The sequence below is a fragment of the Sarcophilus harrisii genome, chromosome 4 (genome assembly GCF_902635505.1).
Source record: "Sarcophilus harrisii chromosome 4, mSarHar1.11, whole genome shotgun sequence".
In the NCBI taxonomy this organism is placed as follows: Eukaryota; Metazoa; Chordata; class Mammalia; order Dasyuromorphia; family Dasyuridae; genus Sarcophilus; species Sarcophilus harrisii.
Genome location: NC_045429.1, coordinates 426,459,049 through 426,484,143, shown reverse-complemented (window position 1 = coordinate 426,484,143; position 25,095 = coordinate 426,459,049). Strand labels below are relative to the sequence as shown.

General features: G+C 39.8%; 1 protein-coding gene across 1 annotated transcript in view; it reads right to left on the bottom strand.

Annotated features, from left to right (window-relative positions):
- Positions 1 to 513: 513 nt before the first annotated feature.
- Positions 514 to 25,095, bottom strand: part of PIP5K1A (phosphatidylinositol-4-phosphate 5-kinase type 1 alpha) — a 34,246-nt gene continuing 9,664 nt past the window's right edge. The window contains exons 2-15 of the mRNA XM_012549745.3: positions 16,119 to 16,159; positions 14,487 to 14,564; positions 12,848 to 12,978; positions 11,731 to 11,848; positions 11,464 to 11,616; positions 10,462 to 10,761; positions 8,934 to 9,139; positions 8,399 to 8,482; positions 7,048 to 7,096; positions 6,468 to 6,552; positions 5,203 to 5,352; positions 4,871 to 4,997; positions 4,165 to 4,213; positions 514 to 3,932 (exon numbers count right to left, since the gene is read on the bottom strand). Coding sequence (XP_012405199.1) covers positions 3,930 to 3,932; positions 4,165 to 4,213; positions 4,871 to 4,997; positions 5,203 to 5,352; positions 6,468 to 6,552; positions 7,048 to 7,096; positions 8,399 to 8,482; positions 8,934 to 9,139; positions 10,462 to 10,761; positions 11,464 to 11,616; positions 11,731 to 11,848; positions 12,848 to 12,978; positions 14,487 to 14,564; positions 16,119 to 16,159 — 1,574 coding nt within the window. The 3' untranslated portion in view covers positions 514 to 3,929. The remainder of the gene's footprint in view (positions 3,933 to 4,164; positions 4,214 to 4,870; positions 4,998 to 5,202; positions 5,353 to 6,467; positions 6,553 to 7,047; positions 7,097 to 8,398; positions 8,483 to 8,933; positions 9,140 to 10,461; positions 10,762 to 11,463; positions 11,617 to 11,730; positions 11,849 to 12,847; positions 12,979 to 14,486; positions 14,565 to 16,118; positions 16,160 to 25,095) is intronic.

Below are 25,095 nucleotides of genomic sequence, written 5' to 3'. Positions count from 1 at the left end.
TAAAAACAAATTTTAAAAATTGAATGGGGGAAATTATTAAATAAAATAAAAAAAAAAAAGATTTAATTCTTTATGTAAAAACAAAAAAGTATATCCATCAACAAAAAAAAAACCCAAACATACATAAAACACAAACCCAAAAGGAATCCAAGGTCAAAGTAAATGAAGAAAGTAGTGTGCTTCCTCAGACTTTTTTTTTTTTTAAACAAAGAGTAATTGTTCTATTTAGTTAATCAGAGGGGCTGTGGCCAGGTGTTTAGCCTTATTAGGTCTCCCAAGTCATCTTTGGCTGTAGAAAAGAAGAATATGGGTTTTGAGTTGTTGAGACTCATTTTTCTCCTGTAAAAAAAAGGAAAACAAACATAAAGACAGGATTTGCCAAAGATCACATAGGTGGAGCTGGAGAGTCTAAACCAAGTCCTCCAACCCCCAAGTCAGTGCCTTGACACTGCACTAAGAAAAACAATAACTCAGTTTAAGATGAAGTTAAAGTGAACTGCCCAGAAATACATACCTAGTGTCTTAATTATCACTTCCTTCTCTGGATCCTTTTGGAAACTTTCCATTTCCATTAAGTGTCACCACCCCGGTTTAGGTCCTGATCAACTCTCACAGGAATTTTATAGCAGCACCTTCCCAAAACATAGTGAAGAGTAGTGGGAAGAACAATGGACTTAAGAGTTGGGAACCCTAGTTCTAAATCCCTGCCCCTTCCAGCCCACTGGATGTGTAGTTAGGGGGGCAAATAACTCGACCTTTTAAAAGAGTGTTAGTTTCCAATTTGCAAAATGAATATACCAATCACTTAACTCATGGGGTTGAAAGCAAAGTCCTTAATAATTTTCATGTTCTGAAGAAAGGGATCCTGGGCTGTTATCTCCCATTTGGAGACTTCTTGTACATGGAAAGAAGATTAGGCTTTCTCAAATGTTATTCTGAACATTTCTTTCCCTTCTCAAAAGCCTTTCATTGTCTATGGGACAAAGTACGAACTTCTTAGATCGACACTGAAGCCCTTAATAACTTGGCTTACCTTTCCAAACTGTCTAGTCAGTCTCTTTAGTTTCACGATTATTGTTTCCTTTGAACATCTGTTCTCAAGGTATCCCTTCACTTCCAAACCCTGTTTTATCTGTCAAAAGCCAGTTCCCATCTACCTCTGCTATAGGTATAAAGACTCCAGAGACCTTACTCTTCTATGAAATAATAAGCATTTTTAAAAAATTAGTAATGGTGTCTAAAAGTGTATAACAGTGACATGTAGGTACCTAAAAACTGCCTTCTATCATTTAAAGTTCATTTTTATCGTTTGCTTTCTAATTAGACTGTAAAATCCTTGAAATAATATATGTGATGCATACATTAGGTGTGTACTGGCTCTTTTAAGAAGGGAAACTAGATTATCTTTTGCATCAATTCTTAGTCTTTAATTACTGAATGGGCATTGCATCAGACAAACAGATCTGGGAAGGACCTTAGCTTCAAAAAGCCAAGGTCTTCCACTGTCTCTGAGGCCGTGGCCTGTTGTCCTGACCTATGTCCTAGCATGACTCTGGAGAGTAAGGTTGATGACACTGCCCAGCCCTACCTCACTGAAATCCAATTTACCTGCATGTCAAAAAAATCACCCTCCTGATGTCATTGGTCTTCTTTTGAGAAAGAAGGACAAACAAACAATCTGGTGTTCAAGACTGGTTGAAGGGTGTTGTAGAGGAGAAAATGATGGCTTCCAAACTGGCTCGTTCAATTCCTAGGATGGGTCAGAAGGAACTCACCTTTTTCCTTTTATCTCTACCTGTCCTATATTAAGCAGGCAGTGAGAGCTCAAGTTCAGCACAGAAGAGGAAGACGCCTTGGGCACCTTGGAAAGGAAAACTGGGCTGAGGAAAAGGGAGATTATTCAGGGTAGGAAGCCTTGGAGACGGTCAGCGTGAATTTCAACATTTGAAATCCATCTACCCAACCAACCATCCATCCATCCATCCATCCAACATACCTGGCTCTGACACAAAATGGGGCATGAAATACAAAGTTATAATGCAGCTTCTATTAGAAGTTTGGAAATAAGTTAAGGTCAGAAAGAGGCCATCTAGATAGAGCAGATTGAGTCTCAGAGCAATAGGAAGCAGACAGGTCACCTGAATGAAGTGTGTGGAAGGGAGAATGGTAAAAAAGAATCAGGAAGGAAAAAGACAAAAAGCTTTTAAAAAGGGATTAAAATAACTGATAAAAGTTTTAATACATTAAAACCAGGTACTCATCATTTTATAATGCATTTGCCATTTTTAAACAATACAAAGTAGAGGCAGATAGCGACGCTTCATAGAAATGTTGAGTCCCTTTCCCTTCTATCCCACCTTCTGTACAGAGACCCAGCCCTCCCTCCAATATCCTGTTTCCCTCCCACCCACCCCTTAGAGAATAACTCTGCCCTGAATAAAACACTTAAATACTTCATAAATAGTAAATCATGAAAAAAATAGCAAGAATTCTGTTTCCTTCTTATTTAAAAAAATGGCAGCAAAGACAGAAGGCCAGGAACTGGCTTCAGGTGGGGGTTGGGGTGTCTAATATAGACAGTTACTTAGGTACAGACTAACCTGATAAGGGAAAAGGAGTGGAAAAGGAGAATGGGGATTCACCAATCTGCCTGAGATTCCAGCTCCATTATCCCCACAATTCTGATCAGAGTGGTGAAATGGAGAGCTTTGACCCTTATTGCTGGGGAACAGGTCTAAAGTACCTTCTCCCCAGTCTCTCTTCTCTTGAGGATGCAGGGAGTCTGCACGAGAGTCACATGACTCAAGAGCAGATCTGAGAGACTCTACTTTCTTCCATCCCCTCAGCAAGGACTGCCTGCTACACACAGAGCTGTCCTCCCTCCCGACCCAGCTCCCCAGACAGCAGGACACTGTTGCAACAAGTAAGAAAGAGCAAGGAGGGGAAATCCTTTGAAGAAGGATACAAGATTCACTTGAGAAGTCTTTATATTCAGGAAAACAACCAGAAAATATTTCAAATTGTAGAGAGTAATAATCAGTGTGGCCTGGCAGTCTGCAGGGATCCCGTGCAGAAGATCCTGTGGCCACTCCAAGGTAAGGATTTTGTTTAGCGCTGTGTAGGCCATTGTTTCCTATCTCAGATTTTTCAGACAGGAGAAACTCATCGATGTGCTCCAGAGGAGGATGCAAAGAGGCTTCTCCTGAAGTTGTGGTCGTCATTGTCCTGTGCTTTGCCAGCCTTTCTCCTCCTTATAGGGAGCCTGAACTCCTTCCCCGGGATGTCTCATTGCTTGAGGCCTCTAAGGTGGCCAGAACATTTCTTGTTCTGAAATTGGGCTTGAAATCTTTTTTGTTTTTTAAAGAAAAGGGAGAGGGGAGTGTGAGGAGTTTTTGAAAAACCCAAGCCAAGGAGGGGGTGTGAACACCCCTATTTCCCAAAAAACCTTTACAAAAGTTACAGAGAACCTCCTCTCCAGAAGCCAAGTAGAGAGCTGCGGTAGGGGTCATCAGCCAGCCTGCTGCAAAGGAACAGAGTCCAATTGCTAAAAGAGAGGCAGGAAAGGTGGAAGAGAACCACATAGTCCATCAGCCCTACTTTCAGTTTTGGAGAGGGTACAGTCCTAAAGTCAACTCTGGAAGCTGAGCTGGGAAGTGCAGAACAGGCGCCACCCAAATTGGGTCCAGGATGCTCTTCACACAATGACAATGCCCCAACTGCCTAAGGCACTAATTAATGCCCATCCTGGAGTGGGGGAAGAGGCTCCTCTTCAGGAGTTTGGGGAGAAGGTTCTCCCAGACTCTACTATTCTCCTTTTCAATAGCCAGGAAAGGGGGAGCTCAGCAGCGCTGGGATTGGGGCTGACACCTTGGGACCACTATGATGGAAGAATCTAATTCCAAGTGCCAGGTCCTCTGTTGAGTATTTTCTCACTAGAGGGAAAGAAAAAATGAGTACAATTGTGAGAAAGAAGAAGAGAGTAGAAGAAAATCAGAACTTCAGAATAATTAAAGTTCATTTCAACCTAGGTGGCAGAAACAAAGGCTCTCCACCCATTTAAGACATACCATCAAGGCACAAAGGGGCAGGGATCATGGTAATGAACAGTACAGCCAATCCCTCCCCACCTTAGGACACCAACTTCCCCAAATCCCAGTCACTCACACAGCTGAATTCTGACTCTACAGCGTCAATTCTTTCTGAAGGAGGCGAACTGTGGGAAGAAAAATGTGAAAGGACAAAAGTCAGATGGGACAAGGGACTTATCCTGGTCAGGTCTCATTAGTTTTCCTCCTACTGCCCTACTTTCCCTACCCCTCCAAATTATTTTGTCATCTTTTGTGAACATCAAGTGGCTGAGATTAAGAAAAAACTAAGTTAGGGACTGTTATGCTGTTCAAACCAGTCAACTAAAACAGAATTTTCTAGCTCCCTGAAGAGAAACTTGATTTACAGCAGCATCCTCACTCTGGAGCCCCATACCAGGCCAACAAGACTATCACTCCCAGGCTAAACCACTTTTTGGAAGGGCAGGAAGGAGTCTTATTCTGTAGGTTATCAGATGAAGAAAGGGTTGGAGAGTGAAACCAGGGGGCTCAGCTTCAAGATCAGAGTGTTCAGAGAGGAACCAGCAGACACCTAGGCACAGGGGCCCCACCTGAAGCCAAGGCCCAGACCTGCCCTTTCTCATTCTTCTCAGCAACTCTGAGCTTGAGCCCACAGGGAGGTGAGCCTGCACGCCCCTGAACCTCAGCAGAGAGCAGAGCATGACCCCTCCTAAAGTCCCTTGAGTTACAAACTGCCTTCAAGAAGAAAAAGAAAGCTGGAGAAAGGGAACGGGATTCCTTAAGAAGAGGGCCAAGGAACCCACCTGTTAGCTGGTGTGTTGAATTTCTCACTGCCAGGAGAGGTAGAAAGGGTGGTGGCAGCCGAGTCACTATTGGTCTCATCCACAAGTGGACTTCGGGGGAGTAAATCAGGACGGCGGAAGTAGATACCTAGAAGATAAAAGACGCTCCAATGAGGAAGGATGAGAGAAAAATTCTTTAGGAACTTAGTGTTCCATTGGGATAGAAAAGGGAGTCAAGGATGGAGTGGAGGCTCACAGAATCTAGGATTACAGGAATCCCAAGCTGAAAAGTGCTGGGCAAGAGAGGGGAAGGTAGTTCCTAATGACATATGGCACCCACTCATGGTGCTAACCTGGTTCCACTTCCACTTGTGTTGTCATTTCTGTCTTGTTATCTCCAGAGACAGGGGCTGTCAGCTGGTGAGGAGAGAGGGAATTTCCACCTGGACCCATTCGACGAAGGGATGAAGGGATCCGACTTTTTTTGGAAGGAGAGAGCTTCACTTCAAAAGGGAGAGAGAGAGACCGATTTAGTACTCAACATAAAGACCAGCACCAAGCCAAAAGAATGTATAAAGTTTCCTATTTCCCTTTCCCTATCCTCTGAAAAGGGAAAGCAAGATTCAGCTTATAAAGGGAATACATCATTATCTGAGGCCTCTGAGTAAGCTCCACTGAGGAAGAAAAGGAGGTAACAAAGATAAGGGAGATATAGCATCCCTTAAATCCTAATACGGAAGAATCTCTGTACTTTACTGCATCCTTGTCCTCCTCCCGTCCCATCTCAATTGTCCTCCATATCCAAGTCCTCCCTCCAAAATCCCCTTATTCAAAAAGGCTTTCAGACCTTTAAATTGTCAGTGAGTATTACTTAAAATTTTTTGGTATATTGTCTTAAAAGTTTTATGAAGTATATATTTTAACATATTTAACATAGATTACTTGCTATCTAGGGGAGGGAATGGAGGAAAGGGGGAAAAATTTGGAATACAAGATTTTGCAAAGATCAATGTTGAAAAATTATCCATGTGTATGTTTTGAAAAGAAAAAGCTTTGATTAAAAAAAAAAAAGTTTTATGAAGGCTTTTTAGTTGTCTATGATCTTTCAAACTTTTATGTCTCTCCTGGAAGAAGAGGTTATCTTCGATTTCTTTTGTACTATCCCAGACAATTTTGTTCAATGAATCTTAGTAATTAAGCAAAGACCCAATTATTTGGTAGAGTTGTATAAAATTCTTAGATCCCTAAGATTCTAATGAGGGAGTTTTGGTGGATTTAGTAGTGAAAGAGGAAGCCAGAGCATGGAAAAGTCTTAAGTAACATGGTGGGCAAGATGAACCAGTTAACTTTGGTGTTGATGGTCCCTGGTGAAATGATATGGGCCACAATGAGTTTATGTCATAATGATTACTCTGAGCAGGGCTTGGGACAGGAGACAACCTTCCTTGCATGCCTCCTGCCCCTACCCTAAGATAGGAAACAAGGTTGGCATGGTCGCCAAGTGCTGAAGCTGCACATTCTCTAATTCCTCCAGACCTCCCCCATGCCTCCCATCCATCTCAGTGGCATCATGTGTAGGGATAGTGAGGGGGTGGGCCATCCTGGAAGAACCACTTACAGGGGATTTTCTTGAATACTGTATGGCACATGAATCGATGAAATCGTTCAGCATAGAATCCCGGCCTGTGTACTGACACGGTGTCCTGTGGAGTAGAATAGATTTGGGAGATTTGACTCTGAGACAAATAAGACCCCTCCCTAGGTCTAAATGCCATAGGCTTAGCCAAGGATCTACAGAGGGTGGAAGAGGGAATAGGGAGAAAAGCTGGACTGGGGATTTCAACAGTAGAGGAAATTTCTTTACCAGCACAGGTTAGACCCTTCTCTAAAAGAAAGAGGTGAAAAGAGGTAAACAGAGAAATCAAGTGATTGGACCTGGTGCAAAGGCCAGCATGTCACAGGACCAGAGGGTCATGAATTCAGAACTGGGAAGCCTCAAGAGTTAGTGATTCCAATCTCCTCTTTTTACAGATAAAGAAACTGAGAACCAGAGGGATTAAGGGATATAGCCAGTATATTTCACAAACAGGACTTAAACCCAGTGCTTCTCAGACTCAAAACCAACTCTACCTTGCAAAATCTGAGGAGGGAAATGCAGGACAGAGGGGTGAAGAGACAGGTAAAAGCAACACACTTACCCCATCATGGACCAGAGCTTTCCATGAATGTTCCAGCTTCTTCATGAACCTGTAAAAGAATTATTATTGCAAAGACATCCTGAGAGTCATGGAACTCATTAAAAAAAAAGTCACAATTTGTTCTGGGCGTTAGGAGGGCCAAGCCAACCAAAAGGCAAATACTTCTGAGAACTCCTTCAGGACAGACATGGCAAATGGGAATTGAATGTTATGGGAGAAGAAGAATGGGCCAGATAGTCTTTTAGCAACTGCTCAAATGTCCCCCAGAAAGAAGGGCTCACCTTTTTTAAAACTAAGACTTTACTGGTAGAATCGTATGGCTGCAGTTTGTAGAAAACTATACAATCGCCAAAGAATTAACAAGCAGAGGACTATAGATCACACACAGGCTGCTACAAAAAAGGAACTACAACAGAACCTCAGTAAAAATGTCAAATAAATGCACAATCAAAAAAGGAGACAGGCTGGTCACATGGCCAGAATAAGGAGTCCTCCCCCCATGAATTTGTATGTGTCCAATTCTATGCTGAGAGAAAGTAATGATGGTGCCCAGCATATTGGGAAGAAGCTTTGTAGCAAACACAGAAAAAAGACATGGCTGGGTGTCAGCCAGGACAGGCAGGTATGGATGAATTGTAATCTATTGTTGGAGGAAACATCCACATGGATGAGATCAGAAATTTATCTAAGAATGTGAAAAAGAGCAAAATTTCTGTGAGGAATGAGGTAGTTAAGTAGAACAAAGGAACTGTTTAATCAGATTTTGGTTTACTGTGGAGGTAAGGGATTCTAAACATAGGTGGATCTTGTCTTCATGAAAAAAAAAAAAAAAAAAAACAACTAATACCGAATAGTTATTATGCAGATGTTCAGCATTATCAAATCCAAGGGCCTCCCAGGGGAAAAAGGAGAAAGGAACTCTGGGAAGCAGCAGATGACCCTCACCTCTATTCACTGCACCCAGAAGCTAGAGCTCTTGGCCCAAATATAGAAACTCCCTTGTTTTTTCCTACTGGTAAAGTGAGAAAGGAAGAGAAGTAACTTTCAGTTACAGCCTGCAGTGGAGTGTGACTCATGCCATGTAAAGCACTGCAGACAGATGGTCTTAGGGCTGACTTAGCTTTCTACCAGAAGGTATGTGTGAATCGGGGGAGGAAATGAAGCCTCTCACTGAAATCTTGCATAACAAGCAGATGTCCTGAAACCTATGAGTCTTAATCAGGAGATACCTTCGAGGCAAGGCTAATTTATCTGACTGGAGGGGGGAATATTTAATCCTAAACAGCTATCCCCTCTCACCGCCCAAACCTAGTATCCATTTTTGTGCCCTGGTTGTCCACGAGATGCTCACCTGTAAGACTGTAGTATGTCAATGATACCGATATAAAGCAGCAGTCGATCCCCTTTATTGTTTCGGGCAGGAATGCCACCCATCCTGGGACACACGTAGAGAGAGAGGATGAGGAAATCACAGAACTACAAGAGCATGGTACCAGCCATCCCTATGTCAAATCTAGGCATGAACTTGAGCTCTTCAAAGCACAAACTATATTTATTTACCAGAGTTTGGAGAATCATGGAATTCTCTCCCTTTAAGAACATTTAGCAGACATGTTCCTTCCAAAGCTGCTCAACCTGCCTTTCAGGAAACTTCCACTGGACAATGACCAACCTTTTACTTTGAGTGTCCTTATCTCATATATATCACAATCTCTAGATCTTTACCCTATACATTTTTGTTGGGAGTCATGGTCTAGGACTGCCTCTCTGAACAGTATTCCAGTAACTAGAATTTCTTGGATGGGGTCCAAGATGGTCCTTTCTTAACTGAATACCAATCAACAATGGCCTTACACTGAACTTCCCAACAGCCTTCGTATACTCACTGGTCCTCTGTTTCCATGGTGCCACCCCGCCGGGCCTCCCCCTGGATGGACTCCATAGCTGTGGAATAGAGGGCCTTCTGTGGGGCTGGTTTTCGGGTATCATTGCCGGAGCCCATTTCAGTGGGCACTCGCTCTCGCTGTGCATGCTCCATGTTGTGAATCGCCACTAGCAGACTATAGTCCATGATCTTGAAGCTCTGTAGCACCTAAGCACAAGGAAGATACTTCAGGCTTTGTGAATTACATGAAAATCCAAATTAGAAACCCTAGGATGAGGGCTATTAGGACCTGACCCTCTTCCCTTACAGGGAGAGTCTAGAAGGGCTCTCTTAGAAGTATGAGCAAATGATTCTCAAAAAAAGAATTACAAACTATCACAAATAATAAAAGAAATTAAAGCCAAAATGGCCCCGTTTCACTTCATGGTTAGCAAACTGACAAAGATGAGAAAAAGATGATTAATAATCCATGTTGGAGGGATTGTGAAAAGACTGGCAGAGTAATATAATGCTGATGATGAAGCTTAACATAACTGGTTAAAAAAAAAAAAAAAAAAAGCAAAGAACTGGAAACAATGGAAAACAGCTCAATAAACTGGGCTATATTACTGTGATGAAATACCCCCTGTGCTGTAAGAAGCCACAATTAGGAAGAACTCAAGAGAAACACAAGACATAAAACAACTGATACAAAGCCAAGTAAGCAAAGCCAGGGAAACAACACACACAGTGACATTATAATGGGAAGAATAACAAAAATTAAGCTAAATGCCATGTGATTATGACAACCAAGCTTGACCCTAAAGTAAACGAAAACATGATCTTTTTTCAAAGGAAGTCATGAGGCACTGCTTATTACTGTCAGACTTGTGTGTATTAAGTTTTCCAAAAGTGCCCATTTCTCTTTCTTTCCTCTTGGTTATAAGGGCTAGCACTCATCAAATAGGAAAGGGATAAAGAATAAATTTGGAAATGAAGGTAATGTAAAAATAACAAAAAATTTAACAAATTAAAGCTCTAAGAAAAAAGTTGTTTTCTTTTTCTCTTTTCTAAAACAGATGGGGCTCCTGTGACTCTAGCAAACTCCAAAAGGCAAAGGAAATGCTACCCCTTTCACTGTCCTCTTGGCCTACTTCAGGCTCATAAGCTCCTGACTTCCTAGTAAATAGCAGATCATTTTTCTCTAAATCCTAGAGATTTCTCCAAGGACCCCTCAACCCCAATCTTACTCTTTTTCTTTCAAGTCTTCCTTGCCAATTTTCACCACCCACTTTGCCCATATTTTCTCTCTGCCCTTTATACAATAAATCCAGTCAGGTGGCAGTGACAGAAGCAGTAACCACAAAAAGGTTACTCTAACTACACACTTCACAGGGCTCGACTCCTTGTGATACTTGGGAACAATGGGAAATCTGGTGACTGGTTTTTTGAGGGGGAAGACATTTTAAGAATATTAGCCCCCTTGGCTGTCACAAAGTCAATACTAAGGCAGGATCCTGGTGTTTCTTTTGCAGAGAGGGAGCACTCACCAAACAATCTCGCTGCAGCGTTTTACACAGAGCATTATACATGTCAGCATCCAAGAAGAGGCCATCGGGCATATCTTGCAAGAAGTCCAGATCTTTGTAGGTGGGGAACACTTTCTCTCGCTCTTTCTGCGAGGCTCGCCGTTTGTAGGTTGAGCCCTTGAGATCATATTTGACATGCATTTTGACTGAACGTGGAAGTAAATTGTTCATCACCACAATTCGAATGTTTTTGCCACCTGCCTGTACACAGTACAGTCCATAGAATTTGGGTAACAGAGTCCGTGGATTCTGATTCAGGTTCTGAGGGGCACAGACAAGAAAAGTGCAGGGAGAAAATGTTAGAAGAGAAGATGACTTTCATGGAAAGTCTAGGATAAGACAGAATCATCTCTTTCTTGCCTTAGGAGTACTGGTATTTATTTCCCAAGGCAGATCTTTGGGGTCTATCAGTCTAGATTTTTCAAGCTACTCCTAGTTGTCTGAATCCTCCATAGCATTCATTTCAATTCCACATAAAAATCACTACACCACAAAAAGTTTTGAGTACAGTGATCCACTCAATAATAGTAACTTAGGGTCAGCATGCAGAACGAGTGAGGAAATATTTCTCTACAGTTGCTAAGAATGAGATCATCCTGTGACAGAACCAATATCCTGGGGATCAGCGGAGGAAAGAGATACCAGAAGGCTTTTCTGAGCCTTCCTCAAGCTTGGGAAGGTACACTAAGTGGGCAAAGACAGTGGGAGTCAAGTTCAAGAAACTGAACATGAGCATGTGGCTTGGTCTTAGGATTTTTAACAAAGACCTTTAACCCAATGGCATCACCTGACCTGGACCTCAAGGTAGGCCAGATGAGGAAAACGAAGACCAAAGAGAGGCAGGAGAGGAAGAGACAAAAAAATGCCAAAACAAAGTTCTTGGGAAAGAAGTGTCAAAACTGCTTTTCTATATTCGGACACCATGGCCAGGGATAGAAGGGAACTGTAAACCTGCTCTCTTACCATATAGTATCCTGGCAGCAACTTCTGCAAAAACTCAGCCTCTTTGTGCTGGACAGTCTTGATGATGAATTCGTCATCACTGGACACATAGAAGAGGGAGCCACTGGCTCCAGAGTTGCAGAGCTCAATTAGTGGCTCACTACACAGGGAATACTGGGATCCAGAAAGAAAGGGAAAAGAGTTTCAGAAACACCAGTACCTGGCAAACCTGGGAATGGAATTCTGGTCTAAGGGAGAACTGGGCACAAAGGCATCCCAAAAGCTTACCAGGTAGTCATCAGGCCGGATCCCAAACAACTCTCGGAAGTAGCGGAAAGCAACAGGGGCATAAGTCTTGAAACGGAAGTCATTATAATGATGGCCGGGGGTCAGGTTGCTCCCTTCACTGAGAATAAGTAGAAACCGTCAAGACTTAACAAAAATTTGTTAGGGAGCCCAAGGAATTCCCTCCATGCCCCCCAGAGTCTAGCCAACATCGGCCTTCCAAAGGGATAATCAAGGTTCTGTCTGAGTCACTTGGTGAGTCAGGGGCTAAGTGTGGGGATTAAGGCATGGGCTGAGGGAGTGCTCACATTACTCCCATACTCAACTCATTCAGGGGGAAAAAAAAAAATTAGCAGCTGCTTTAGTTTTCAGCTCATTAAGCATGGAAAACTAAATCTCTGTGGCAGGCAAGGACAAGGAGATCTGCAACTCCAAGTCAAACCCATGATCCCTTGATTGGGCCTAGGGAAACACCTGACTTTTTAAACTCTGTGAAATGCCTCACTTAGTACAAAGATCATATAAACCTCTAAAAAGAGGGGTTTAAACCAGAGTATGTGTGACTATCACAGCAATAGGGACTCTGGTCACATAGAAGAAATTACCACATCAGGTCCTCCTTTTCCTATCCTTAAAGTACATTAAGTGCCAGTAACTTGGTAGGAATCATTAGTGGACAGTTTCTATTCTAACTGAACCCCACCAACCTAGGCCAAAGCTTGATGAGAGGACTTGACTTCTAAAAACCAGTGTCAGGATGTGGACCAGGCTCAACATATATAAAGATACAGCCTTTCTTTGTGTCTCACTGGGTGTTTCAACAACATTAAGTTTAAAAAAAAAAAAAAAAAAAAAGCGCTTAATTAAGCATTAAGAACATTACATAAGAGACAAAAACCAAAAAGTCCCTGACCTTAAGGAGTTTACTTTCTACTGGAGGTGTATAACATGTAGACAATTAATTATAAAGTAATAAGGATGATTTCTTGAGTGTTTTATTTTGGTTTTGAAGAGGGAGATCAGAAAATGCGACATCCAATCTCCTTGAGGAACCCCTAAGTCTCATCTGCATTAGCAAAAAGGGATCAGATCCATTCCCTTAAATATCAGGTTCTCTCACCTGGGGAAGAAAATACTCTCCACTACATAGAAGTCTTGCATGAGGACATCCCGCTCTGGTTTGGTGCTAAGACTGCCAACAGTATGAGTAATGCCTAGCTGAATGGCACCTTTCAGGGCTGATGAGGTTGTCTGGTGGAAAGGAAAAGTAGGATAAATTCAGGTTATTAAATCTGAGACACTATAAAAGTTCAGATTTAGGGTGAAAAAGATAAAAACAAAGGGCTTTTCTGTAACATATGGAAGGAAACACATGCTCCTCCCTATATATTCTTGAGCTTGCTGCTACATCAGGGCCTCTTAGTGCCTAGGGGGAGCAGAATATTCTGCTCACTACAAGACAAGAACTATATCTTTAGGCAGGGTGCTTCCATCTACTTTTCATCTTCCAATTGAGTTCACCATACCACTAAACACAGTTTATTTAAGGTTTATTATAGTCTCTTCCTCACTCTGGGACTTCCATCTTGGGAAACCTCTTAAGCTGAGAAGCCCAGAGGAGAATCAACAGATATATAACCCTCCTCCCCACCAAGCACTTTATACCCCTGATGGTAATTGAAGCCAAAACAAAAGACAAGCAGGTGCCTATCTGGCTCTGAAGATATCATAGCACCGTGAACTAGAGCATGATTAGAACTCCCAAAAGACACTAGAAAATCTTGGTTGGGGATAAAAGGAACATAACAAATATAGATCACTTCATAAAGAAAAGGATCCATCAAATCATTAGACTAGAAGCCCTAAGCCCCTCCTATAGCAGTCAAAGAAGCTCTAGCATAGCAATAATTATTTTATTTAAATAATATGCTTAAATATTTGCTTAAGTTTTATGTATGCCTAAGTAGTTTGCTTAAGTTTTGCTTAAGGTTTGCAAAATCATTTACATATAGTATCTCATTTGATCCTGACATCATTTCTCTGAGGTAGGTCCTATTATTAGGAAGCTAACTACATAGTTCTCAGGGAGGGCTACGGAACAAGAACACAGTTTGGAAGTCAGCCAAGAGCTGAGAAAACCATAAGTGACTGTTCCTCTCTTTTCTTCTCTTCTCCAGCCCCTGCCCCTACTAGAATCCACTGATCTCTTCTTGTCTGTGCATCCCTTTTCCTTTCCATCCCACTCAGTATCTCAAGGGCAGGTATTCAGGCTCCTCCCACCAGTTTTGAGAATTCTTTCATTCCAAAGCCAACAATCAGAAGGAAGGAGCTTGATGGGACAGGCTGCAATGCTGGGAGCTGACGTCTATCCGAGAGCTGCCATATAAGGAGCTGGCAGTCCATGTTATCAAGCAACACAGGAAAGGTAGCAAGAGGCATTTTCCCTAAGGTAAAGTGAGAGCAGCCCAGAAGGACCTGTGTTGTCTGTCCCTAACAGAGAAACCCAGTTTCTTTAATACGATAAGCTGGTACTTATCGCCAACTCTCTTGCAAGAAATGGAATGAAATATAAACCCTTTATTAGCAACATCCTAATTTAAATATACAGAGATGAATAACAATCTATCTTTTGTGAGGCAGACTACGTGGCACTAGCTATGTGTAATGCTATTATGCAAAGAGAAGATGTGAGAAATCAGGAAAGGGAACAGGATTTTCATTGCCCAGTTCTAAGAGGAGAGACGTGAATCTAGATGTACCTTTTTATATGTTGTCTCCCCAGAAGGATCAACACTTCTATGTCCAATTTTCTTGACTGGACCAGAGGAGCCAGACACCTACAAAGACAGAGAAGACAAAAATAAATCTCCACCCTAGACAATTATCAAAGGTGATACAATCATTGATACTCTGCTTTCTAGGGCAAAGCCATTTAATTAACAGCATCACTGTATTATTTCTTTTATGTTCACTGAAGCAAGGACAAAAGTCATTTAAAAAAAAAAAAAGAAAAAAAAAAAGAGAAAAAAAAAGTCATTTGAAAAATATAGTTTTACAGTAGTACCACCAACAGAAAGGAAGAAAAAATAAGGCTGTGAACAGCTATCTCAGAAAGTATGATAAATCCTTGGGTGGCTTTTAAAAGGATGAATTACTACGTAATAGAAAGCATTTTGAACTTGGAAATGAGACAACTCAATTCAAATATCATCTCTGATACTACCTATGTGACATGGTCAAGTCCTTTAATCCCCTGGAGACTCACATTTCCCTATCTGTAAAATGTTTTGAGAGAATAAAATGTGGCAATATTTATCAAACACTTTGGAAACCTCAATGTGTTTTATGAATGTCATCTGCTGTTACTAAAATTATTTTAAAATGAGGCTTATTTTCCCTATCTAAAATACTGATAACCAAACCATTCTGGACCCTAGGAAGTCAGACTTCAAAAGATAACACACTACCTAGACAATCCAGCCATTGGCTTTTGGGAGCAGATTTAGAGCCTAAAGTCACAAGGCTAACATGGATTACCCCAGTCACAAGAAGAGAAATTGAGGAGAATCCATAGTCTTCTATTCTCAAAACAAGCAGGGAAGAGGAATGGTGACTTAGTGAATACAGTTACTCTTAGGAGCCAAAAGTCAGAAGAGAGGAGAGTAAATAAGACCTCCTAGACTCCAGTGCATGACATCAAAATTCTGTCCCCTCTGGAGGTCCTTGGTTCATGAAGATAATCACAGTTGGTCACATTTTTATGATTTAAGATTTATAAAGCACTTTTCAAACAACAATCCTGTAAAATCAGTTGTATGACTGGCTATCTCCTTTTAGCAGATGATGAAAATGAGTCTTAGAAGTTAATGATTTATTCTAGGTCATACAGCTAATAAATATCTGAGCCAGGACTTAAACAGAGGCTTCCTGAGACCCAACAGCAATGCTCTTATTATTATTATATCCCTGGTTCATGAGCAGAGGGATAAACAAAATGACTCAGAGGAAAGGTTTCTTCAAAGGCCTTCAAATCTTGGTACTAAAATCTCAAGGCAGGTATTGGCTGCTTTCTACTTTTGTGTTCTGTAAGCTATCACAGATCCCCAAAAAGAGCAGAAAAGTTAGGAAAAAGCAAAAAATATGATCCAAGAAGGAAGTTTTAAAGAGGAGTATCTCCTATATGATACAAAGAGTCATATTCTATGTTCACTGAAGAAATAAGATAAAATTGAAGCAGAACTAACTTAGGTTAGATCACAGGAATCTCCTTTTTGCCTACAGGAGGTGAGAATAACTCAGCCCACTCTGCTTCAATCTAGAGCATTAGCTGGTAAATACCATGTACAAAAAACTTCACCCTACTCAAATTCTTAGTATGTTCTGAAACTTACCTCAGAGGAACTAGTCACAGATTTTTTGAAAGTTGACGGTACTGCAAAATACAAAAGCAAAAACATAAACATTAAGAACATGCTAGATTACATGCACAACATGCAAGTTCACATACTCAAACCCACACACTTCTTGCTTAGCCACACTAAAAATCAGTGTTTGATCCTAGCATGACAGTAAACTCCAATCACTTCTTCATTAATTCCAGATGCTAATTCCTTTTTAGGAATTTTGAAATATTTTCTCCAAATCTTGTTCCTAATACATAATTTTTAGTTCATTCTCTTCTTGGTATACATCCTTCTTACACTAAGCTCAAATTCTCTCTGAAAAAATAAAATTATGTAATTATTCTCTGACACTGACATGAAGTCAGTGGCTCTGACATGACAACAAAGTTGGAATGGGGAAGGCCAGTTAATATCCCAAATCCTCCTAGAGAACACAAAGCTAGATTAGTCTATCCCCCACATCAAAAGAGGCTGCCATTACTGCATAGTGATCTTCTGATAAAGATATCTTCTTGAGAATTCAGGAACTTTTGTCCAATATATAAATGAGAATAAGTTGTTCAATCCATAAAAGGAAAAGATTAAGTTAATACAGATTATGGTGAAATATAAATAGGAACTCAAGAGTAGAGAAAGAGCACCATGTAAAGCACTGGTTCTCAAACTTTTTGGTCTCAGGAACTTTTTCACTCTTAAAAATGATTGATTTAACTTTGATAGACTTAGTTATTCTCAACAATACAATGACCTAAGACAATTACGAAGGACTTATAATGCTATCCACATCCAGAGAAAGAATTATGGAGTCTGAAGGCATATTATTTTCACTTTTGTTGTTTTTTTCTCTCAGTTTTTTCCTTTTGTTCTGATTCTTCTTTCCCAACAATATGTTTAACATGATCGTGCATGTATAACATATCAGATTGCTTGCCATCTTGGGAAGGGGAAGGAGAAAGAAACATGAAAATCAAAATCTTATGAAAGTAAACGTTGAAAATTATTTTTACATATGCTTGGAAAAAAAAATTAAAATACTATTAAGTTGGGAAAAAAATGACTGATTACTTCTCAAGACCTTTTGTTTATGTGTACATCTATCGACACTTGTCATATTAGAAATTAAAATAGTACCATTACGAAAACAGTTTTGACTTCAAGGACCCCTTGAAAGAATCCTAGGGATCCATAAGGGATTTCCAGATCTCATTTTGAGAACCATTAATGTAGAGGAACTAAGGGTATATAGGAACTGGTTAGGATTTCTATATCCTGTCCTGGTTTATGGTGCTATTAATGTCAATAAATTAAAAGATATAAGTAGTTTAGGTTTAAAATTCATTCATTCATTCAAGAATACCAAGGGCCTGCTATGGACAAATATCATTCAATTTCAATTTGTGGCTTTTCATTCATTTAGGAAAAATATGAAACAATTATCTTTAGAAAATGGCTGCAGGCCCTCACCTATCAACAGGTAAATTCACCACTCTCACCTTTATCCACATGCCAACCAGGAAAAGGATAAAGCCAAAACAAAGCCAGGCTGACAGAATTTCTGCATTTGGGGAGGAGACAGAACTTCAAGCTATATTTATCTTCCAAAGTATACTCAAAAATTTCTTTGGCTTTCTTTTGAAGAAATTAAAGGAGAAAAGCTTAAGTATTTTAAAAAAGCAAATACTAAATCCAAATATGATGGCAATTCAGGAATGAAAGTGAAGACCTGGGAGAAAGAAGAGATAGAAATTTGGAAATACTTAGGGGAAAAGCAAAAATCACATCTAATTATGTAAACCAGACAATTTAGATTTAAGGACCAGACAGGTCCTTAGGAGAGAAGAGGTTCTGACTCAATACTGGCCACAGGCTTAAGTGTTTACAGTCCCACAAGAGAGAACAACAGAATTTCATTCCCCATAGACAGGCTAGAAGCCAACAAAGTGGAACAGATGGTTCTCATTCCTCTCTTCCCAAAAAAGCAAAGAGTTGAATGTTGGTACCAGTTCTTATGCTGAATATTTCCATGCTGCATAAAATGAAATATGGTAATATGAAAAACATAAGACTTCCTTCACCCCAGATCTAAAAAAAAGAATATTACCTCTCCTTTACCATGGCCCTGCAAATCCTTTACCCTTTTCATAATAGACCAATTTTCACAAAAATGAACTTAATTTGGGTGAACAACTTAAACATTAGTTTAAGACTTGAGGACTTGGCTTAAGGATTCCAAGGAAAGCAAAAAAGCAGCATATCTACATTTTTATGTAAATCTGCTACTGATTTTTTTTTTTTAATTTAGTGGCTCAGTCTTTGAAAAAAGAAGTTATTTTTTGGGTAGAAGGAACAGAATATTGACATGAATTCTAATATGGAAAGGAGGGGCCAAAGAGCAAAGTCTGAAGTTCACCTCCCATCTAAGCACTCATGAATCTATAGGAAGCATCTCAAAGACTTGGTTCTTCCTAAATTCACACTTTTCAATCCTCTAGGTAGAACTCATTCTGCATTGAGCTTGAAGACAGATGTCCAAATAAGACAAACAAAAGGAGAGCCAAATTCTGAAAAAGCTGGTCAGCTAATTACAACTCCAGAGGATCAAGATGAAGCATGTTTCCCACATCTTGATAAGTGACAGATTCAGGATGTAGAATGAAACATCTAACTTTCAGGCATGGCCAATGCAAAAAATTGTTTTTTTGACCATATGTGTTAAAAGGATTTTTTTTTTCCCTTTCCTCCTTCCTTCCTTTCTTTCACTGGGGTGGGGTAGGATGTAAGAGGGTAAGAATATTCCAATCTGAGAGGAAAAAAGTCATTAACAGAGGCCAAAGTAACGAAAAGGAATTTTCACAATGCTATTTCCAAGGGAAGGGATGAGAAAGAAGAGGAGATGAGAGGGAAAGAAGTGAGAAAGGGGAGAAGGCGGAGGTAGGAAAGAGAAAAAAGGGGATGAGAGAAATAGAGGACAGCTCAAGGCCAACTCTGTTCCATACTTCCTTAAAAGAAGTTCTGGTTGATACCCTTTCATAGTATTCACATAACATGTACCAACCAGATCTAGAGCTGTAATCCTAGACAATGACTAAGAGTCTGGTGGGAAGACTTCATCCAATGATGCCTTTCTCTCTCCTTTTTTCAGCTGGGATACTGCAGCTGCAGAGCTAGGGTTCATCCCAGGAAGCTTGCAGCTGTAAGGGGAAGAAAGGGAGCTGCCAGGTGCTAAATAATGGCCCTCAGACCAAATGAAACTTGGGAAAACAGGACTGACTCTTCTCTTTGCCAGAAGTTGTGTCCCTAGGAAACTGATCAGAGTGCCAAGCTACCAGAGAGGGATAGAAAAAAGAGAAAACCTATAGGATTTTGCTAATGCTGCAAAAAGACTCAATGCTACAACCCAGTTTAGTGCAGAGGCCATTGAAGTGCCAACACCGGGCACCATCTGCTATGGATTGCCCACTTAGCTCTAGGCTTCTGCCAACTTGAGATGGTCTATCGAGGAAACCCCAAAGCTGAAGCAGCTACTATCATTGCACCTGTTCTCTTCACAATTGGGCCTTCTTTCCGGAGAAGCATTTTATAACTGTGGGAAATAATCTCAAAAAGAGAAACTGTTAAAAATGCCAACTCAGCATGGCAACACCAGCTTGATACTTCCAGCTGGATGGTATTTGGTTTAAAATACTATGCCATTTGACTTGGGAGGAAAGATTTATTCCCTTTGCATAAGACCACATTTTTAAAAGAGGGACATTGATTTCTTGACACCATTGTTCAAATACCCCAGTATATTCTCTTACTGAATGAGAAACCCAGAGGAAAATGTGAGATGGAGGTAAACATCTGAAATGACTTCTTCCCAAATACAAAAGGTTTCTCTCTATCATTTATGAGATCTTATGTTTTGCTCCTAAAATGATAAAATATTGTTATTAAGTTTTTCAGATTAGAATCAATCCCAAAACTGGGGCATGGGATGTTTAGCACATATTTCAACCTATGAAGGAGATGGGTATCAGTAAAACAAACATACTAGTGACGAACTCAGCCAGAAAGACTTCAGAGTTAAGTCTGAGCACAGCATGGCCTCTCTCTTCTGCCACCACATTCCAGTACAGTCTCAAAGCTGAGACATTTTTGTTCAGCTTCACCACCATTACTGTGGCTTCTCTATAACCTCCCACTCTGTGATAACTGAATCACCTTCCTAAGCCAACTTTCTCTTATACATTTTCAGAGTCAGTTTCTTCACACTGCTATGTGGGAACAGGGTGAGAAGGAAGTTTATGACATTTCCAAGAAGACTTTTTTTAGAGAGTTAACTTAAGAAAAAGAAAGTATGATGGGATCCCCGATGGAAAATTAATCCAATGGAATACATGGCCCAAAGAATTGAGAAAGAGATCAGGCTGCATACAGCTCGAAGGAAACGAAATTGAAAGCATAACCCTAGCAGTTGGATTGACAATTCTAAGGTCAATGATTCTCATCATTAATGCTAAAATAAGCTACAGAGAGATGTTTTGTAGGTTCATAGATCTAGAAGAAAACTAGCTTTGAAGATGAATTAAAGCTTTTTGTTCAGGACACTGATGCATTATTGGTAAAGTTGTGAAAAGACAACCATTCTGGAGAGATACTTGGAACTATGCCCCACAGGGCTCTAAGACTTTGATACTCTACTGGGTCTAGATCCCAAAGAGATCATTAAAAAAAAGGAAAAGGACCCACATGCACAAAAATGTTTATAGCAGCCCTTTCTGTAGTGGCAAGGAAATGGAAACTGAGTGGCTGCCCATCAGTTGGGGAATGGCTGGATAAGTTATGATATATGAATGTTATGGAATATTATTGTTCTACATGAAATGACGACCAGGCTGATTCCAGAAAAACCTGGATAGACTTACATGAAGTGATAATGAGTGAACATTGTACACAGCAACAGTGATGACCAACTGTAATATACTTGACTCTTTTCAACCATGTGGTGATTCAAGGCAATTCCAATAGACTTGGGATGGAAAATACCATCCTCATTCAGAGAGAGAACTATGGATATTGAATGTGGATTGAAGAATACTTGTTTTATTTGCTTGTTGTTGTTTTTTTTCTTTCTTGTGGTTTTTTCCCTTTTGATCTGATTTTTCTTACACAACATGAAAAATATGGAAATATGCTTAAAAGAACTGTACATGTTTAACCTAAATCAGATTGCCTGCTGTCTTAGGCAAAGAGGAGGTAAGGGAGGGAAGGAGAAAAATTTGGAACACAAAGTTTTACAAACATGAATTTTGAAAACTATCTTTACATGTATTTAGAAAAACAAAAGACTGTGGGGGAAAAAAGCTCTTATTTCATAGACAACATTCCCTCATTTAAGAATATTGTTATATATTTCAACCATGTTTAACATATATTGGACTACTTGCCATCTAGGGGAGGGCATGGGGGAAGGGGAGGATTGGAACACAGGGTTTTGCAAGGGCTAATGTTAAAGAATTTTCCATGTACATATTTTGAAAAATAAAAAGCTTTAATAAAATAATTAATTTAAAAAGAATGTTGTTATCAGGAACTGGGCACAGAAAAGAGAAGCAAAATAGAGTAAATTATGAAATTCTTTACAATCAGCTCATTTAGTGATAGAAGGAACTAAGCAGGAGTCAGCCAGGAGCTCTACCCTCCAAAGATTCAGTGCCACTAAAATATAAAGACAGAAGCTGGTTGAGACTCATTACCAACTGTAGATTCATTTAGTGTACACATCTAAGACCACTGCCAACACTTTCCATTACTACTCTACTATATAGCTTATGTGGCATAGAAGGCATCCCTGTTTCCTTAAATCTGAAGGAAGGAAAACAATTAAGAAAGAGGGTTTATGCTGTGCCAATACTGGCAGAAAGTAGTGACTGACAGGGACAATGTAGCTTTTTTTTTTTTTTTAAAGTTTTTTTTTTCTTTTGAATTTTTTTTTTCTTTTTTTTATTTAATAGCCTTTTATTTACAGGATATATACATGGGTAACTTTACAGCATTAACAATTGCCAAACCTCTTGTTCCAATTTTTCATCTTACCCCCCCACCCCCTCCCCTAGATGGCAGGATGACCAGTAGATGTTAAATATATTAAAATATAAATTAGATACACAATAAGTATACATGACCAAAACGTTATTTTGCTGTACAAAAAGAATCAGACTCTGAAATATTGTACAATTAGCTTGTGAAGGAAATCAAAAATGCAGGTGTGCATAAATATAGGGATTGGGAATTCAATGTAATGGTTTTTAGTCATCTCCCAGAGTTCTTTTTCTGGGTATAGCTAGTTCAGTTCATTACTGCTCCATTAGAAATGATTTGGTTGATCTCGTTGCTGAGGATGGCCTGATCCATCAGAACTGGTCATCATCTAGTATTGTTGTTGAAGTATATAATGATCTCCTGGTCCTGCTCATTTCACTCAGCATCAGTTCGTGTAAGTCTCTCCAGGCCTTTCTGAAATCATCCTGTTGGTCATTTCTTACAGAACAGTAATATTCCATAATTTTCATATACCACAATTTATTCACCCATTCTCCAACTGATGGACATCCATTCAGTTTCCAGTTTCTAGCCACTACAAAAAGGGCTGCCACAAACATTCGTGCACATACAGGTCCCTTTCCCTTCTTTATAATCTCTTTGGGATATAATCCCAGTAGTAACACTGCTGGATCAAAGGGTATGCACAGTTTGATAACTTTTTGAGCATAGTTCCAAACTACTCTCCAAAATGGTTGGATTCGTTCACAACTCCACCAACAATGAATCAATGTCCCAGTTTTCCCACATCCCCCTCCAACAATCATCATTATTTTTTCCTGTCATCTTAGCCAATCTGACAGGTGTGTAGTGGTATCTTAGAGTTGTCTTAATTTGCATTTCTCTGATTAATAATGGACAATGTAGCTTTTTCACACAGGACTCTTAAGTAGTAATGTGCTAGTCGTCTCACCTATAAATGCTTCCCTAAACTCCTGAAACTGGATTAGTAAGAACAAGCATTGATTTAGGCAAGATGCTCACCTGCCTTACTTTTGCCTGGGCTATGGTGATCTTTGCCAAAAAGTGTGATGCACAATTGTGTTATTTTTCACAGCATCTGCAGGATAGAGAGATGCAGGAGATACCAGGTACTGTACTCAAAGTTATCACTGAATAAGCTTCTAGCTCCAAGTGCTGAAACAGTGAGTGGTATCAGAACCTTCAACAGGGACTTTAACCCAAAGACTGAGGGCACAGGACAAGGAAGGAGCTAAATAAGTCAGGATATAAGTAGGGTACGTAGAATGATCTCAGTAACGGTACCTCCCAGAATAGGGAGGTAACAATAATAGTAACTTCATATTTGTATCTTAAAAAATATAAAACATTTATCCATTTCCATTCTCATAACAACTTTGTGATAGTAACCAATTTTACAGAAAAAGAAAAAAGCTGATAGGTTAAACATCTTGTGTTAAGTCACAGAGATAACTGGTGGAGCTGGAACTTCAACTAAGGTCTTTTGGCTCAACCAAGTGCTTGTTCTAGTGCCACAGCTGCTTAATAAAGCTGGAATATTCTTGTGGAAGTACTTTGACAATTGCAAAGAGGGGAAGAGGGGGACTGTAATTGCTCTCCACACTGTTTGGTATATATATTAAAGCTCAGTGTGAGTATAGCCCAGTATTCTCCCTGGATAAACTCCCTTATCTTGTAATCATATCATTTTTTTAAAAAATATGGTTGTTTTCCGTATTAGAATCTAAGTTCTTTGAGGTTTTTTTTTTTGCTTTTCTCTGTATCTCCAGTAGTTAATACAGTGCATGGCACCTAATAAATGTTCATTGACTTAACTACATTCCCTTGTACTTTTAGGGACCCTACCTTTGATTAGTACTATGTAAATATGATTTTCTCATCTCTCTCTCCCCTAGACATAGAATGTAAGCTCTTCAAGAGATAAAGTGCCATTCATTTCTTTACTCATCCAACATTGGACACAGTACCCTACATTTAATAGGAACTTAATGTTTGTTGAAGGAAGTAAAGGAGGAAGAAAAAAAAAATAACCATGTTTCTTCAAAGGAAAGGAAAGTGGGAGGGAGAAAAATGAAGGTTTAAAAATGAAGAGGAGCAGCTAGGTGTCACAGTGGGTAGAGCACCAGCCCTGAAGTCAGGAGGACTGGAGTTCAAATTTGGCCTCAAGACACTTAACATTTCCCTGCTATGTGACCTTGGGCAAGTCACTTAACCCCAATCACCTTAACCAAAAAAAAAAAAAAAAAAAAAAGAAAAGAAAAGAAAAGAAAAAGATTAAAAAAAGAGCTACCTGTAACACAAGATGGTAGAATGTGACCAACAACTGCCTCTAGTACCATTTACACATTTATATACAGGCTGCTTTGCCCTGCCTCTGTTGGTTGTTCCCAATATGCCTTTTAGGATCCTACTTTATTAATAGGCCTGGACTGAAGTACATTTCAGAGGACTAGATATAGTGACTTTATTGGAAACAAAGATGAAGCTAAGACAAGTTGGCTGCTTTACAGAAAACACAGAGTGGCTACAAATAGCCTGTTTTGGCCAAAGGAGTAGATGACACAGTGTCAGTCCCAATGATTCAGAGTTCCAAGCCCTCAATAGAGAGGGCAGAGGAGAAAAAAAGAATTAGATGAGCAGTCTGTGACCCTCTTGGATTACCAATCACTTATTTTAGGAGAATGTCATGTCTTAGTTAGTTATTTATATTTAAATCAGTTAAAGACAGCTGGCTTAAAAAAAAAAAAAATAGCAACTTGGAAGTTTGCCTCCCAAGAGCTCCACATGAAGCTGCCTACTACCTTTTCTTAAGTTAAAACAAAAAAGATTCTTGAGATCGTTGTACCACAAAGCTGGAAGAGACTTTTAGAGATTATCTATTCCAATTCCTGCATTTTAC